At 43.3% G+C, this 19,365-nt stretch overlaps 1 protein-coding gene across 2 annotated transcripts in view; it reads right to left on the reverse strand.

Moving 5' to 3' along the window:
- znf385d (zinc finger protein 385D) overlaps positions 1–19,365 on the reverse strand; it is a 67,852-nt gene that overhangs the window by 48,100 nt on the left and 387 nt on the right. For both annotated transcript variants that reach the window (XM_068570209.1, XM_068570208.1), the window contains exon 2: positions 11,693–11,835. In XM_068570209.1, the coding sequence (XP_068426310.1) occupies positions 11,693–11,835 (143 nt within the window). The remainder of the gene's footprint in view (positions 1–11,692; positions 11,836–19,365) is intronic.

Consider the following 19,365-nt stretch of genomic DNA (forward strand, 5'->3'; position numbering starts at 1 on the left):
ACAATAAGTCACAATCATTTGAGCTCGGGATGCAAGCCAACTTGTTACCACAGATTGTATCAGAAAGCTATTTTCCCATCTCAATTTGTTTCAGTTTAATTATTCTCAGAGGCTTGGAAACCTAAAACTATTCAGTATTTCAAAATAAGAGAGAAAGTGGGAAATATATATATATATATATATTATTTTTTTGGTGTGTGTGAATCAGTTGATCCTTACTAAGCTCCACCCCCTGCTGCGACTTAGTCAAGCTGTCAGCACTACGGTATTATACAGCCCACACTCATTAACTGCACTCTATTAAAAAATATGATCTAACTTCTGGGAAAAAACTAAAAGCAGAGCTGTTTCATGAAGTTATTCCTTTTTTTTCTTCATCGTTTCGTATGAAATCCCAGATATTTTGTTACAAATATTTGTTTTCCTGGCCTGGAAAACAAATCAAACAAAAACATCAAATAAAAACATCAAACAAAAACAGTACATCTAATATTATGGCGGCTGGTTTTGGGGGATGGACTAGACGAGAGCCTGAAACTGATGATTTGAACATACCTCCTTAAATTTCTCAAATTGAGTAGTATCCCCTCTTTTAGGCAGCTGATATGCTTTTCTTATCGCTTCAGAGAACCCGAAGCACGTAGCAACACCATCAAAGAAGCAAAAAACGATTTCCTCTGCCTTCCCCTCCCCTCCTACATCCAAAGCCTCTGATGTGAGGAGTGAGTGTGCCCTGAAACACAAGAGGGAAACAAATATACATCGACGCTGTCCGCCTCACACCCCCAGTGTTCATCGGTTATCACACCGTGGCTGACATTTCACAGGATTTAAACACCCGGAGGAGCTTTGAGAGTTGTTAGCCTGACTGCGGTGCACAGAGCAGTAGGTCACTGAGACAAGGAGGAGACACCGGACTGCAGCGTCGCCTGGGAAGTTGGCGCTAAGCACGGCCATAAAAAATCATCTTGAGCTCCCTACAATTATCTCTACATTCCAACGAGAGAGAGAGAGAGAGAGAGAGAGAGAGAGAGAGAGAGAGAGAGAGAGAGATATTATCGTGGGAGAAAACATCAGGACGAGCTTCGCCAACATACTTCCACTCAGTTCAGGGGGTTAAAAAGCCCCGGAGCGCGAGCTAAATGATAAGGACCGCTGCGCCGCGCATTACACAGACATGCGCTCCACTCCAGCGCAGCAGGTGTGACTCGCTGCAGGCGGCTGGCTCGCTGGTTGTCCCGCTCGCTCTCCCGCTTTGATCATTTCCCGCCGTTTTTTTTTTTTTTTTTGTGGGCCCGTGCGCTTCCCCCGGGAACACGATTTATTGAGTCCATTAGATGTTTATGGGACACGTTTAAATCAAATAAGAGTCTGCAAAACAGCCTTTGTTCTTTTCATTTTATCTTCGTACAGAGGATGATTTGAGCGATCGTTCATCATTTGAAAGTCAATATGAAGAAGCCGAGAGGATACAGCTCAAGGGGGGGAGGGGCTGGGAGTATTTTTACATCCCGAATCCTTTTTTGAAGATTTTCTTTCACTGATAATCACTTAAGTAGAGGAGTCCCCTCACTATGTAGGTTTTTATTGGATTATACTTTGTTGTGAGACAAATTGTTAGATAAATGTTAATGCCACACGTTTTAATTAATTCACTCTAGGTGTTACGACTAACATGTTATTTGGCTAACAGCCTATTTACACATCCAGCACAAAAATAGCCGTCATTCTGAGTAGCAATATCTGGCACTTTAGATGCTATATGAAAAAAAAGTAAAAGTTCAGGGCCATAAAAAACAAAATAATGCGCTTAAAGATGCTAAAACGCTTCATAGGTACAATACATCACAAGCAACAATCAAATTGCACAAAGTCATTTAATAGATTGTTCATTTAAATATGAATCTCAAAGGTAAGAGAAACTCCATCATTATTTTGTCAGTTTACTAGTAAACAAGCAGCCATTTTCACAGCAGCCATTTTGACATCGTGATATCATGATAACATGTTATTCAGTGTGTCGGCACCATTACAGTGAGCCAGCAAGCACAGCACCGGGGCCCCGACCCAACTAAATGGAACGGGGCCAGCGTGAGCGTTATGAACAGCACCTGTATTTTCCCTTCAACGCCATGTCAAAATGGCTGCTGTGTGGAGGCCTGCGGGCTGCAGCCTCTGCTTCTGTTGCTATGGAGACCTTCAAAATTCATGCTGAAAACCTTTTTTCTATTTTTTTTTTTTTTTTTTTTTTGCTGTTAAACTCACCAACAGGTTGTTTTTTTTTTGACAAGATGGCGACGGCAAAGTAGAGGAACTCGAGGCTTCATCACCGTCATGTGACGTGATGACGTCCACTTCTCACGCCCGGCCTCTGCTTCACCTCCGCGAGCAGACGAGCAGACGAGAAGACGAGAAGACGAGAAGACGAGGTCGCCTCACGCGACTTGTCGCCGCTCTGGCTGAATGTGTCATTTATGGCAAAAAATTGTCTCTCACACTCAAGATCCATATTTGTGATTGAATGTTTCGCAGCTTGGAGAATGAAAACTGACGGCCGTTAATACGCTTTTAAACGACAAACAATTGTCTCGTGATTTTACACCCCTTCTCACCTCAGAGTTGCGGTTGAGGCTTTCGGGGGGCGGGGGGCGTCAATCATAATTCGCAAACTGCCCGTGAGGCAACGGGAGAGGGGGAGTTTCTCAGATGGAGGTGCGTGTACACCTGGGGGAGCGTGTAGGCCCTCCAGGGGGTACGTAAGAGCTTTTATAAATATGCTGTGTATAACATCAAACTGCACTGGTCAGGAGGGATAAAAAACCTTCAAAAGGCTGAGAACCACTGGTCTATCAATGAGCACAACATCAAAACCTGCAGAATATGAATCAGATCATGAATCGGTCATGTTATTTCTGGAAGAGCAACTATTCCCATAACATTGACACCAAATGGGCTCTTTACTCCCAGAACTGTGCGCGCACAAAATAATCCCTCCCACGTCTTTTGTTTTACTGTTTGTGGTTTGTCAAAGAGCACATTTTCATTACAGCCGTCAAAGCTAACGTTGACGCAGCGGGGGGGCGAGGACGGGGCGGGGGGGGGGGGGGGCTGTGATGCTGTCGCTGGGTGCAGACGGAGGCCTGCGTGTCACTGCTGCTGCAGGAATACAAAGCAATTTCCCAGCGTGCAGATCTGCGCGCAGAATCGATAAATCACAATCCTGATTACTCTGCAGGGGGAAATGGAGTTTGTATTGTTTTTCCAAGACAAATGTCGGCCCCGGGCAAGATAGATCTTATTTCCAGGGCCAAAGAAAGACAACCCAAACACACACATACACCGACTCCACTTGTTCGACTGAAAACTCCCGTTCCCACTTTTCACTTTTCTCTTCCATTACACACCAAAACTCACCCGTTCCTCTTGGGCAGACACACACACACACACACACACACACACACACACACACACACACACACACACACACACACACACACACACACACACACACACACACACACACACACTCACTCCTATACCAACCCCGTTTTCTTCTCCATTCCTTTTCAAGGTGGCAATTTCAATAACTCTTTCCGCGATTGAATCAATTGAAAGTTTGCAGAGCAATCCCAAAAGTTATTTTCCTCTGAACTGGCCTCTTGGAAGTTTCGTAACAGGTCAACAGACCACACACGCTGACACATACAGTATGTCCGGGTCCACAGCAGTGTCAAAGTGGTTTAGGTTCAAAGATCAGTCGAAGGATTTAATTGCTCCTGAAACGGTTGAGAGAAATCTTGAATTCTTTCCCCCGACAGCGACGGCGAGCGACGTAATGAAATGTGACGCGCTGCTCATCTTTTTAATCTTAGCTGCCACGAATCCAAACGTTCCCCCCCAAAGAGAAACAAAGCAAACACTGAATGTTTTTCCTGACGATGTGAAAACAGATGAGGAATGTTATGCTGGACAAAGATAGATTGGTTTTAATGTGGTTTAGTAACTGAAATGTTCTTCTGTGCAGACGTGCTGCGACGAATTGGAACAAGGCCCCTGACTCTGATGGTCTAACTAGGTTGCAAATATAAATTATATTCTACAGAATTGAATTAGATGTTTGCGTTTTTTATATAGACCACAATATAGAGAATTGTCCAAGGAAACTGAAGATAGGAAACTGTTTGTTCCAGAGCCGTTAAGACGACAAATTACAAATATGAATTGATGCAAAAGGAATCCAACCCTATGATTGTGGTTTAATAGGCAGTGAAATTGTGATGCTACAGACAACCTAATGTAATGAGCTACATGGATTCAATGTATTTCTGTTCTGAGATATGTATGTGCATATAATTAGCATTTTAGTCTTTGAACGACTTTGTGTTACTTTTTACATCCCATAATAATGTGTCAGACTCCTAACAGTGTTATTTAATTCATGCACGTACATCACGTACATCGCCCAATCAGTTCTGTTGTTGTGTTTTTTTAGACCCACTTCCAGTCACACAGTGAAAGTGTGATTTTAGAAATATTTGCAAATTATAGACAAAAAACGAAATATCATTCAGACGCTCTGATCTCAGCTTCCGCTTGTTAAGCTCTGAGAGGCCTTGACACCTTGATCGGTGTCCATCTGTGGTACACGGTTTGAACACACACACACACACACACACACACACACACCCCCCCACACACACACAGCTGTGTGAATAAGGTCTCACAATGCATATCACAGCAGAAACCAAGTCACGAGCGGCCTGCAGGGCGATGGGATTGTGTGGAGGCGCAGGCCTGAGCAAGGCTGTTGAACACATTTGATGCATTGAATCTTCCATAATGTTTAAAGGGGAAGACGTTTGGAACGGCCAAGCCGAGCACCAGGGAAGAGCCGTGGTAATAAACCGGATGGAAACCTGATGGTGGAGATGGGAGGAACTTGCAGGGGGAACTCCACGCATGTGGACGTCGAGGCAGAGAGGCCAGACTCTCGTCAGTGAAAGAAAAGAAGACGCCTAAAGACTCTCAGACTGTAAGAAACAAGATTCTCAGGTCGGGGAAAACAGGATCAAGCTGTTTTTGAGCTCATCATGTGCACAATGAAGCATGGCCCTGGCGAGATCGTGCTGTACTACTCGGCTGTGCAGAGAGATCCTAATGAAAACCTGGTCCAGAGAGTTCAGGACCTCTGATGAAGAAGACCCGAAATCCAGGCGCGCAAAGCTTGGCGCGTCACACCAGAGAAGATTATTAAAGACAACCAGGAACTCCGACAAGAAAAAGTGACGCATCACTTATATTGAGTTTCTACTTGTGACCTCAGGGCAAAACAATGGAAGCACACGTTGTAAATACTAAAGCATCAACTGTAAGTGTAGTGTATATATTTGCCTGTATTTAATTACAATGAAATACTATCACATGGTAAACCATGGCGGATAAACATGTCACTACATTATTAAATGAAAGGTTGAAGTAAACATTCCTTTAAAGTTATCTTCGCCGCACAAAATGTATTTGGAAAAACGTTAAAAAAGCCGTAAATAGAAATGCTTCAGCTTCACTGCTGAGACTTGGGTTGAGTGCACACCTGCCAAAGAAACATCAGGTTGTCACGCTCGGCCTTGGTTTGTGTTTAGGTTTGGCGCTCTGCACCTGGAACGCTCGGGTTGGAAATTTGAACTGGGAAAATTTCGACCTCTTGAGTGCGTGAAGCAGCATATGTACCGAGTTAAAGATCAGAATACTTGTCTTTACTTCTCAATAAATGTGCACTTATTTGATGTAAAGTCTTGTTTTCTCTGTTGGATGGGGTAATTATGAGGTGAAAATGTTTGATATGAACAATTCACGCTACAACATAGTGCAGGGGATTAGAAGCACTGGAGATGAAGAGATAGATACTTTATTCCTGTTTTAAAAAAGCATGAAACAATTACTTTTAAACACCTCCATGGAAATATGACACATTAGAATAACTCAGCTAACAGCTATATAAACAGACTCCATCAAAACAGTCAGCAACACTTCTGATAAGAGTCAGGCGACAATCTCTGGGTCTGAAAATTGCCTGAAACTTGCATTCTCTCTAATGACCATCAGGGGGCGACTCCTCTGTTTGTATGCTTCTCTGTTGATTCTTCAATACAGAATGATGTTCATGTAGTAAATTATGGATAGTATAGTTTATGTTCAATAGTTAATCTTAACACTTTGATCACATACAATTCGGTCAGCGTTTCATGGTCCTTCTGGTTTTATTTTTTTTAAAAAAAAGCAAGATGTGGCTTCTGCCAAAATGCACCGTGTTCAGCTGTGCGGTGTGACACGTGTGCAGTGCTGCTGGAGCTGCAGTGTCGGAGGGATACCGCAGACAGCGTCACAAGTAAAGAGGTGGTGGGCTCGGCCTGACACGTTTTCGGGTACGTTAGAACGTGGGAGTGTTGAACCCCAACGCCGTGACGCCATCTCTGTTAACCCTGATCTCATGGCTTCAAGGCGGTGGTCCACAAACCAGTTGGGGACGTCGCGGTGAATTCAACCCTTTTCTTATACAGTCTGTGTTCGGGGGTGAAGGAACAGAAGTCAATATAAAGCAGCTCAAACGGCTCCACACCTGCTAATAAAAAACATGACCTTTTTCTTTTCCACTCTCTAAACTACCACGCGTTCGTCTGAAAGCTCCTTTCGAACTTGAGCCTCCTGAAAGACCTTTTTCACCGTTGTGTCTCATGACCACATGTAGTTACACGCACGAGGTCTTTCCTCTTTTTTTATGCCTTGAAGCCACATTTTTCTGTTACATGTTTGTGAATTAAGAGGCCCACGAGGGACAAAAGACAGCCGAAGTGCAGAGGGAGGACGAACAACCTTTCTTCCCCCGGCTACAGACTCCCCGATAGTCTCAGTCACTGAAGCCCAGAACAAGATTGCTCAACAAGATACTTTGAAATTACTCCCATTTAATGCAGGCGTGGACTTGCACACACTTTTATTTATTCCTCCACAACATTTTCTTCTTGTACCACATTTGAAACAAGAATCCAATAATGGGTCCAATAATAGTGTGTGTGTGTGTGTGTTCCCGGTTTTAAATGTGTTTGTGTCGTGTCAGCGACAGAACAGTCGTCATCTATCGGACCATTTGGCCTTTTCTTTTTTTAATAAGTGCAGGGTAAATGTTTATTGAGCCCCGGGGGCACGTAAGCAGATCTGACCTCATCTCCAGCAGATGTAAGGAGAGCGCTGTCAGTGGGAGTTCAGACGGAAACAAACTCCGGCTTCATCTCTAAATCACAAAATCTGCTGCACTCAATCGAAACAGCTGCTCGGTTTCTGTGCACGATTTATAATCAGAGATCCACATCTTCCAATAAACTGCTTGACTGAAGCCACATTGCCCATATGGGGCGGTTGAAAGCCACATTTTAGATAAAGCAAAGAAAGTTATTTAACGACACATATTAGTATTTACATTTGTGCAGTCTCAAGCTAAGTCTGTGTTCACTCCTTATTTTACATGAAACAAACCAATAAAATATCTCTCACGGCTCTATTTCTCTGTCTTTTCATCCTGTGCTCTTCTTTTCTCTCGTTACTTTCCTTTTGCACTTCCTTCAACGTGACGTCCATTTTATCTCCTTCCTCTCTTATTTCTCATTTCAAACCAGCAATCACCAGTATATATATATACACATACTATATGTATACCCTCATTGTGTTTACTTTTGTAATGTATTTATATATTTTATTGTATTGCGCTGCATTGTGTTTACTTTTGCTGTTGAATTGTATCGTTATTATTAGCCCACGAAATTTAAACAACCTGCTCTCTAGCTAACTTCGACAAATTTACATTGAGGTGTAAACTGAAATGTGTATTAAAGTTTCACTGTCCCTGGTAAATTCATTCATTCATAAATTAAATAAATAACTTAGGACCCCAGCTCTTAGTGCGATGATAAGGAGCAGGATTGGTTACTAATCTAACTTCGGGGAAATAACTTAATTCTTTTCTTTGTTACGATTGACAATAACATCTCTCCTGTCGTTCCACCGTTGGCCGTTTCCGCCTCCTGGGGAAAGCTCCTGTAAGCTGTCGTGTTGAGTTACACGCCATTTTGTGGAGTTGCCTCTGAGCTGCTCTCTGGCGAGCAGCGGTGCAGTGAATACGTGGAGGGGCTTTTACCACGAAAGGTAAAAACATAAGCTGGAATGCGCTGCTGTTGACAATAAATAAATAAAGAGTTTGCCTCTGTGTTTTGATTATTATTTCATACCTTTATAAATGTAGCTAATACATAAAACTTGAGCGCCATCGTCTTCCTTTGAGCTGTGTGTTCCCAGGAGGTCGTGGCAGGATGACGTGGTGAGAGTGAAGCCCAGCAGCGTCACTGATCAACTGTCCCTAAATAATGACCCAAACAAAATACGTGACTGTTGCTATACTTTCAAGTACAATCTTGCTGCCATTTGTTTCCCCTCACCTTTACTCAACTAACAATGTGTGGCGCTGATGTGACATTTCTTCACTTCCAGCACTGTTTTCTAAGACGCGTAAAAGAGCCACCGTCTGTGTGACACTTCAAGAAAACCCGGCTACAACAGCCTCTTTTTGTTGCCCCCGTGAAAAGTGAACTTGCACTGTTGTTGAAGAACAAAAGGTCTGTAACCTGTGTGTGAGCTCCTTCTCGTGAAGCTTCGAGTGTCAGCCCCTCGAGCTCGGAGGAAAGTTTCAGCGAATGAATTGACCAAAAAGGGAAAAGAGGCAGAGGGAGAAGAGAGAGCGTGTTTGTGAGAGGTGATTATTTTGTGTTAATCTAGTATCAGCTTTCCGGCGCTTGGAGGCTTCCCAGTGTATTACTCATTATCTGCAGACAAGTCAGTTAAATACAGATTAGACGGGACAAGGAAACGGGGACGTGGTATTCCTGAACTTTCCCATGAAGCGATCTGTCTCCCTCTGTGTTATCTGGGCTTTTCTCCACGATGTCCCAACTTCTTTTTTTTCCTTCTTTTTTTTTTGCTGGTTCTTCACATGTTTCTCTTTCTCCCTCTTATCCAGCTGTGTGCCATATTTCAACCCCTCTTTCCAGCCGATTTCAAATTGAGCTGTCCTTGTAATTCAAAAGACAACACTGAAGAAAAAAAAAAAAACCTGGAGACTTTCATCTCGCAGGGCTTTTCTATTGTCTATCCTCGAGTCATGGTATTTTTTTAATGACCTTGCTGATTTCGAGCTGCGCCAGGCCACATACTTCCTCATAATTACCTTCTACTTTCAAAAGCTGAAGATCAATAGATCCATACCAGTGTGCATGTGAGTCCTACAGTAAGTGCACATCGGGTGAGTGCTCCATTTAAAAGGCAGCGCCTCACCGATTGCAAATCCAATAAGGTCTGTGTAGTAGCCACCTGCCACCGTTGCATTATAGAAAGCTGTTAACAGCCGCCTTGATGTTGGAGAAATGGTCGATTAAAGAGCCGCTCTCTGAAACGTGACGCCCCTGTTTAAAAAACACAACGAGCTCGAGTGGAGTTATTTTAAATGTCCACGTCGAAACAACAGATAACTATTAAACCTGTAAGGTTATAATAGTATATAAGAACAAAGCTGACACCGATCACAGCAAAGAACGGAAAGTAGTCATCATTGTGTTTATGGCTGCAAATAATGGTTATTTGTTATTATTGATTAGTCTGCTGATCTTTTTTATTTTATTAATCGGTTACCGGTTATTTGACAGCAAAATGTCTGCTTGAAAAGTTCAAATTCTAAATATAATTGTTTTTTATTTCACTTAATACAAAGAAAAGTAGTGAATCCTCACGTTTGAGTTTCTCACACATGTAAATGTGTGGTTTTGTTTTTGCTGGAATAATCATAATCAATTATCTAAATAGTTGTTTCTGTCAATCGCTTCAGCTCTAATTGTCGCTCAGGAGTTGCTATTGTGGGAAAATGCAAGATATTGTCAGTGAACATTTTACATAAGATACTTGACAGATGTGTTAATTAGTGATATTTCTACATCGTGTTTTTCATAATTAGTTGTGTATAAATGTAATTTCTAGTAAATGGAGATGAAAACAGAGACCATCCGAGAACAGAAACAAGAGTTAAGATCTTGTCCAGAAATACAACCTCCGGTTATCATGTGACCAGATGTTTATGAAGACAATCTAGTAAGTGGACCTTTTGTCCGATATGAAAAATGGCTTCTGAACGGATACCAAGTATTATCATGTTAGCAATACGCTGAATCCTTCAGAGACACACAGAAAACACAAGACGATCAGTGTTTCTTTCCAGACAACACTTTCCTCATAACGTTTAACGTAACTATCGGGCGTGGCACTCATTGGAAAGATAGGTCTCCTCTGCTGTGAACAATTCCCCATCTTTGCACATCCAGCTCACCTGCTGTTTCAGAGTTTTATTCATCTAAGCGTAACATTGTCTCTATTTTCCACAAAATTTGATCGTTCTTCCAGAAGAAATCTTGAAGAATATTAATAAATCATTTCAGAAAACGCAGACCAGTCGCCAAAACGCTTTGAGCTACTTTGCAACATCTCTGCAGTGGAACTTTTAGCTTTCTCCAGACCGTGCACAACATACCGCAATCTCAGGAGGAGGGGACACCATTAAGACTATCTTATTCCAAACTGACATGAGAGCAACATGCAGCACGGTTTGCAGACTTTCATTGCTTTCAGAACTTCTCACAAAAGATGCATTAAAAGACAGCCTTACTGTGGGAAATAGAGCTTTGCAAAAAGACATTTAGAGCACCGGCACTGACTGCACATTTCAAATACACGTCTGTAATGTTTTGGACGAGTAGGATGCCAACTGGCTTTCAGCCCATTCTATAGTAAAATATGTCTGATATATATATATATATATATATATATATATATATATATATATATATATATATATATATATATATATATATATATATATTTCTGTGTCGGAGTAAAACTAAAACAGATGTGAATGTTAACAAGGAGTTAAGTTGTACTTGAGAGCCAAATTCCTCAAAGAGAAATAACCTGCTTTCAGTTAATGAGTTTTGATGTGAGAGCCGAAAGACACAGCTGTCAATAAATCTCTACGATAGAGTTGAAAATGCAAACTGTCTGGAGGAGAATAATTACACCGTTTCCACGTATGCCTCTCTGCTTTTTCTTTTCTTTTTTGCTTGCTAAAAGATACATTTCAATAGTAATACACCGGAAAGAGATGAGATGAGGGAGTTTTTCACATTGAATGAAAAAGAAATCCTACATTCTCCGACAGAAAGATTCCTCTTGTCAACAGAGTCCCTACATTTGTCAAAGCATTGAAAAGCATCATTTCAATGAGATATTTCAAGGATATCTCAGAAAAAAAGAGCATTTTTGATATATGAATTCACAAAATGGCAGATGCATGAACTTCACCAAAATGAGGTCAAGTGAGCTCGATCCTCACAGCCTCAAAGCTGAAAGCTGCTTGAATTCAGCTCTGAGTGACGACGGCTTCAAATCTCAAAACATGAATATTTCAGGCGTGGATATTAGAAGTAAAAACGTCTCCTCCGATCAACACATCCGACTGACCTCAGCCAGGGTCAAACGGCATGCGAAGGCCCAGGAGCCGATCTCGTGGCACACACACACACAACAAGCGAAGGACGTGACTCACCGTGTTGAATCCCGGGAAGAGGCTCACCGCCGTGGTGGCGTCAAAAGGAAACGGGAGGAACTGCTTCATGCCCAGCGAGTTCTGGACGGCAGGCAGGGTGGGGCGCATCAAGGTGGGCATGAGGCCACTTTGACATGTGTTACCTGCGGGAGGGAGAGCAAAGGCAAACACGTTGAACAGCAGATGCCTCGGGGACCGACGCCTCCGCCAAAACCTCTCAGTTTACGTCCAAGTGAACCTTCGGTGTGTTTGCTGGTCTGCATCGTGAAGCGTCGGACGTCTTACCTCCGTTTGTCATCGATGTAAATATTTAACTCTTGAGCCAAAAGTGAGACATTCTTAACAACATGTCCAGCGCGAAATGGTTTGATTTAAAATAACGCATTATTTTGATTGAAAAAAATAAAATGCTTTTCTAATTTTAAAGTCGGCTGTTGCTCATCAAATTGCATGGAAATCCCCCGAATCTCCAATTTAAATGTTCTTCATTTAACAAGCTTTATTATTTGATCAAAAACTCCTCGCTAGTTTATTCCTATTTTAAAAAGCTTTTAATATCAAATATAAAATATTTATGACAAAATTATCTTAATTTAAGGTCCACTTAATGACGTAAATACATGTATTAAGTAAAAGGCCACTGAACGCTGTTTGAGAGCTCCTGAACTACTAAGTGGAGATTGAGTGGAGACTAGTTTAGGGCTCATGGTCAAGAATGAATTCATATGCTCAAATAAATGAATACGATTCTTTGTTTTTGCAATGAGGATCGTTGCATAGAAAAGGGCCAAATTTGTGCCAAACGGTCTGCGTATTAATACTTAATTTAAGTACATGCAAAAAGCACAGGAGCACCAAGATGTTATTTATGTTAGCGGCGTAATTATGTGTTCATTATTTGAGACACTTTCATTTAGTCCCATCTGTGCAGGTTTAGCGGCGGCAAAAGCTGCTCGATGGCACGACGACTGTGTCGACTTTGAAGAGTTTTCAGAGCTTTTTCGATCTCATCTGGGCTGACGAAGGCCGCGAGGTATCGACCCCGAGGTCAGGAATGAAATACCCCGTTCAGACAAAAAGAAAAACCTCCAGTGTTGGGTTTGAAAGACCTCGAATCTCGCACCTTTCAGAGATTCTGACCGTCTCTTTTCAAAGTTGTAACTATTCAATGAAACGCTCATCAACTTCCCCTTAATGTCATTGTCGATCACAGAGAAGGCGTGTTAACATTTCTTCACAATGAGTACTTCCCTTTTGATGTATAAGTATACATTTTGCATGATTATTTGCGTCTACCTCCCACTTGGAATGGAGGATTTGTAGTTCAAGGTTGTAACTTGCAAGAGTTCATCCTCTTAACTGTGGCGGTCGGTGGTCTCCTTTAGCTCAAAGACGTGTCGGTGATAAATTGGCTGCAGGCTCATGAATTCTCTTCTCTTAATCACAATCAGACCCAAACGCCGCCAAGTGTTGGGGCCAAATACCTCCTCCCCTCTTCCAAAGCCCCTACGTCAGGGGCCCGTTCTCAGCGCACCAAACCCATTCCCAACCTCTGCTTTCATTGTGATCCAACCACACACCTGCAAAGCTCCATGACTCGCTCTTTGCACGACTTTGATGCAAATCACGATGACAAAGATGTGTGTGCAGGAATATAAACACCCGGCAAAGTAGTCAAAACTGCTTTTTACAGCACGGTGACGACAGGACCACATACTGGCTCGATGACTCACACGCAGACCCACAACTTGAAAACAATAATTATGCACTGAGAACAAGTCGTACACTCGGATGACCACGGCGTGACGCTACGGCCATGTTTATCTCTCTGAACATGACTCATTCTGAGATTGTCCCCTCAAACTGATGCGGGATGAGTCAATGGCGAGGGAGGCCTGGCCCGCACATCTCTAGGACAAACAAAAGTAAATACTTCACTTTTATTGTCATGTGAGACTACGCCAGCGGAGCGCTATATAAACCACCAATTGGAAACAGCACAGGGCTGATTTCAACACTATGGGATTTTTTTTTTTTTAAAAAGAAAAGAGGCAGAGAAAACCGTCACAGCCCTCCAAAACACAGGGAATTAAAGAAGCCATTTCGTAAAGCTGTAATGAGAACCAGAGGGATGATTTTTTATTTTTATCGCGGCACATTTAACAATGCTTGGCTCTAAAGCGCCGGCAGCTACAGTATCACTCCGACGCTCTTGAGACAAATAAAAAACAAGGGTTTGCCACGTTTCGGTCCCCGGGCCGCGGTGAGTGGTAACTGAAAAGCAAAAGTCATAAAGCCCACAGGAGAAAAAGGAAAAACCACAGACTGCCCCCCCACCCTCCTCCACCCACACCCCTCTTCCTTCACTCCGTCTTCTCCCCCCAGTCGCCGGAGCGCTGCCATCTGTTGGAAAGAGAACACACGCCGTCTCTCATGTGGAGGCACGTCGTCGACCCAACTTTAGCAAAGCGTGTCCTTCTGTAGGGATCAACCGACCGCGCCATCTCTCGACATGCGGGCCTGACGTCAGCCCGCAGGCACGCCTCGCCGAAAGAAAAAAATGATTCAGCGACAGTCAAAACAGGCCGCTCTCAAACACCCGGCCCGACGTGTGGGAGTAGTCCCGCAGCGAGATGAAGAGCGACAAACTGAAATGTGAATTTGTTTGATAGGGTCGTGTTTGTTTCATGATGGGAGATGAAACCTGACGTGTCACCACAGCTGAGGTCTGAGGGCGTGTTTTTAAGTGTTTAGCTTCACAGTAAGTTTTTCTTTTGACACCGGCGGATGAAGTGTTCAGATCCTTTACTTGAGTTAAAAAAAAAAAAGCAAATACTTTAATTTAAAAATAGCACATTACAAGTGTAAATCCTGCATTTAAAATCATACTTCTGTAGAGAACTTGCACTTGTGCTGAATGGGACCTTATTGTACTATTGTGTCACGGTTAAATGATGCAGCTGTATGAAAATAAGTAAGAGCTACTTTTAACTTTGCATGAAATCTGATGGTCTGCTTTTAATAAACAGTGTTCAGCCACGATGGATCAGATACGTCTGCTTCCATTTTACGTGTGAAACTACATTTTGTCAGAGGGATCGTGTGTTGGGCTTGAGCAAAAGTTATGATGAGGCTGGATTCATTATGGAGCAACAATGTCTGAATCAAATTTCATGGCAATCCCTCCGATTGTTGTCGAGAGTTTTCAGGGTTGAAAAAGTATTTCATAAACTTTTTGGCTTTCTGAATCGGAATCGGCTTAAATGGCCAAGTAAGTGTCAACACTAACAAGAAATTTGGCATATCATCTTTTGATTATTATATAACAAGGAGCTGGAATAAACATGGAACGATTAATGTAACAGGTTTCTTTGTATACTCAAGGATGAACATTAAGAAAGAAAAGCACATCGAGTGTCTAATAGCATCAAATAAATATCTAGCTGATGAAAAACGGATCAATCCACAGACAGAAGTTTTTCTCTAAGCACCAGGTTCTTCCTCAGATCTTTGATCAGAACAGAGGTGCCATCTTTAAATGCCCATGATGCATAGACAAGGACATGTGACCAAATAATACATGATTCTTTCATATGTAATAGGATATTAGTATATCAAGGACATGTGAAAAGTAGAGAAGGCGCATGAAGATGATGACGGTGTGAATGAACTGGCCGTCCTCTCCCTGGACACACTGTTTATTGGATTGAACCTCTCATAACCTCACATACCTTCCTGAAGCTCCACCCATTTGAGGTCAAACAAGGAAAATTACATTTCTTTTGTCTCCTGTAGTGAACGGGGGTGACGAGCAACAATTACAATCCAGAAAACGTGCCCGAACATAAGGACGCATTCCAGCCTGCAGCCGCGGAGAGTGTTTACGCTCTCTTAAGCCTAATCATCTGTTGCCACCAGAAAAAAAAAGGTAAATAAATATAGATAAAGGCAGAGCTGGAAAACAGAAGACCTGGCTGCTAATCTAACCTTTAACCCCGACCTCTGAGCGCCACACACACACACTTCAAGATGCTCCAGCACTCCGGCAGGGAAGAAAAGAGCCTGTTGCGGCCGGCTCCAGCAGAGACGCACAGATGGCAGTCATAATTATCACTTTGTTTGTTAGAGGTGTCAATATTTGACTTGATTTCAGGCTAAAAAAAAAAAAAAAAGTTAATATTTGAGTTCTATATTTTGACTCCGACGGCAGAGAGCAGGGCCCAGGCGGGCTGAGGCTCTCCAGCAGACGCCGTCATCTACTTTGCATGGAGAGTCGCTCGGGAGACTCGCTCCACCGCGAAAGGTCATCTGGTGAGAGTCATTAAAATAACTAGCAGAAGACTGTCTGAGCAGCGCGGGAGTCAGGAAGAAAATAACAGAAGAGGGAAAAAAAAAGAAGAAGACTTTTAGTCTTCCGCTTGTGTTCAGTTTTTCATGTTCGGAACATTTATTAAGACGATGAAAACAAAAGTAATCAGCAAATAACTCATAATAAGAAAGCAACATAAGAAGGGAAAGCCGAGGTTGTGCGTCTGTCGTGCCCCCGCTGTGCGAGCTCCCAGCAGCACTGATGTGTTTACACAGTGGATGATGCACAAGGCTCCCCACGATGAACGGGAGAATTTGAGCTTGTGAAATGTTGGTCTATGTAAAACTGTAGCCACAGATTTGTATTTGAGGCCTCACAGAACGCTGCAAAGTACGGTCACAACGAACCCGAAGGCAACAAATCACCGGCTATTCAAATGAAATACGGATTTAAAAAAGCTCTAAAAACACAAAACACGCTGTCAAAATTCCTGTGAACATTTAGCAGCCAAAGAGACGGATATTGAGTGGACACCAAGTCACAGCTGGAGAAGGAACGTGAATCACACTTCATCCATCATGCCACCAGCACCATGGCTCCCAATGAATATTGTCTGGAAGTGTTTGCAAACACATTTATCCGTGTCATTGTTTAATATGTTAATGTGTGTGTGTGTGTTTGTGTGTGTTTGTGTGTGTGTGTGTCAGTTTCTTCCAGAGTGGCTAAACAAAACTAATGAATGCAGCTGTGAAGTCCTTATCGTGTCAGTAGATATTGTGCTCCAGGGACTCGTATTCTTAAACACCATTCTCATTAAATTACCACTAACCAGTCGACGTTTACTGAACCTGCGGCTTTTGGAGATGTTTTTTTGTTGTTTTGGGAATGTGTAGCGGGGGGGGTTGCCCGCTTTGCCCAGAAATGTAATGATGTAGAACCGAGATAGATGCGAGCCGACTTCTGGAAATCTTTGGAACGGATCAGAATTGATGAAAAGTTTACACCCACTGGCCCTTGTTTATCCATTCCCTTTGAGGCCGTGTTAAATGACGCAGGAGCGGCGCACACAGCGCGAGACATTAAGGGCAGCTCATTGGACGAGACGTGCACGCCGCGGCGTGTTGTTCACGACTGTCCTCTGCATTGCCCTTCCTGAAAGATTCCCTTATCTCTGCTGAAGCGTTCCTACTCCTGCGGCAGTACGGCGAGAGAGGGAGAGAGTTAAAATGATGTCTGGAGGACGCCGACCGGCATTAATAATTAATCATCCTGCGCTGCTCTCCTCCACCGCCCGCCTCCTGTTGGCATCCTGAACCTGGCTGCTCCTCCGATAAGATCTGTCCAGAGAGGCCGAGAGAGCCTCAAAGCAAAACGCTCGCTTCTTGCACAACCTTCCCTCAGCAAACATAAATCCAATTATTAGATAAATCTGAATACCACTGGAAGTCATTTGTATGCCGATGACGCTCTCCGGATGTGATTAACGGCGTGTGCGTTAAGTGTGCTGATTGTATTCTTTGGCCCTTAACATGCTCTGAGATCAGTACTTCCTTCAAGCAGGGGGGGGGATAACATCATTCCACCCCTATTAAATCGAACAAAGTGAGCACAAAGGGCAGATTTAAAGCATTCTCTCTCTCTCTCTCTCTCTTAAAAAAAAGAAAAGGCACACTTTCACTGATTTTCCAATTAACCTTTCCACGATGAACTCTGCGCTCTCGTGAGATTCCAGTAAATCTCGCCCGTGCGTTTGGCTCCGAGGAACCCAACACAGCCTGCGGATTAGCATACCGTAGCGCTTTGCCGCTGACACGCGTGGAGCTGGCTAATAAACACAGCTGCCTCTGACTGAGATCCAACAATCGCTGCCCCGTGTGCTCTGTAATCTGAGGTTAACCAAAAGACGTTTTACACGCCACCACACCGGATAGATTTCCTCTGCGAGGCTCAATGACACTAATAGCTCGTATGATTGCAGCGCACACTCAAGACCTATTAGCCTGCTGGGCTACGGTTGCTGCGCTTGGCTGCTTTTGATGCATGTGGACAGCCTAATGCAAGAGGTGCGTTCTTCATCTGCTCTGTTTATTCTTTCGTATTCTTCCGAGAGTCTCGTCATATATATATATATCTGCCTCCTGATATTAATCACGTTAATGCCATTGAATGTGTTCCGGTTAACTAGCAGCGATGCAGAGCAAGCGGTGTTATTAATCCTTTTTACGAGATACCATCCATCCTCTCTGAGCGGCGCAGTCGTGCACTCAGGATTCATAAATGTTAAAGCGACGCACATCCTGTACGCAAACACTGACCTTTACTCCTCTTGTTGTTGTTTTTTACACTGAGTGCTGGAGACAAGATGTTTCATGGTATTTTGTGTGGCCCGAAAAAAACAAAACACCAACCACAGAAGCCCATCAGAGCTGCTCTTTTCTTAAGCGCTGTCTCGAACCTCTCCACTTTTTTGGGGGGGGGCGGGAGTTAAAAGGGGCCAAATTCCAAACACATCCACCCAACCAGACCTGCACCACCTCTCTGCTCTCAGGAACCTGACCGAGCATCCGTGGTGGATCTCAAAGAGCGGCAGCTTGTCTCTGCACCTGACAGCTTATTCATTTATACGCTCCCCAGCATATCCAGTGCTCTGTGTATGGCATAACAAGAGAAAATCCTTCTCGCTCTGTAACTTCGGATCGCTTTAATCCCCGGGATGAAAAAAAAAAAGTCTTTCATTTAACAAATCAAGCCCCTTAGAACTCTGGATCCCTGTGTAATTATTCCTCCTATGTGACCGTAAGCCAGCCGTGAGAAGAGCACTTGAAGAGGAGCCACTCGCGCATTAAGTCTTCCTAAGCCTCCTCCATAAAAACTAATGGAAGGGGCCTTCCTCTAAAATATCCTATACACAGAATATTAAGTGGCTCTCAACGCTGGCTTCTCCGATCTTATTTGAACAGTCGGCTGGTCAAGCGGCCACGGTGGAGTCCAAAGCTCGTATTCTCAGCCGCGAAAAACCAGCTGTGATTTAGTCCAATAAAGCAGAAAATGAGCACGAGGACGCGGTTAACCTGGCGAGCAGGTTCATTCAACAGTTTTAGGAGCCGTCAGCGTGCAACTTTACGCTTTCCTTCCTCTCTTTTACTCTTTAGGATTTTGTGCTGTACCAGCAGCCGGCTCTCCTCTCCATCTTTTTTAGTTTGCAGAACAACTAAAAGGCAACCCGCGAACCCAGATCCAGGAGACGGGGAGTGTGTGCACTTAGGCTCTGCGTTTGACTGTGATGAAGCACATTCAGTGAACGCACACACGCACACACACAACAACCCAGGTGTGTAACTTCACACTCTTTTTGTTTTCTCCC

The sequence above is a fragment of the Clinocottus analis genome, unplaced genomic scaffold, assembly GCF_023055335.1.
Source record: "Clinocottus analis isolate CAN_PGR_092001 unplaced genomic scaffold, fCliAna1.0.p SCAF_9, whole genome shotgun sequence".
Lineage (NCBI taxonomy): Eukaryota > Metazoa > Chordata > Actinopteri > Perciformes > Cottidae > Clinocottus > Clinocottus analis.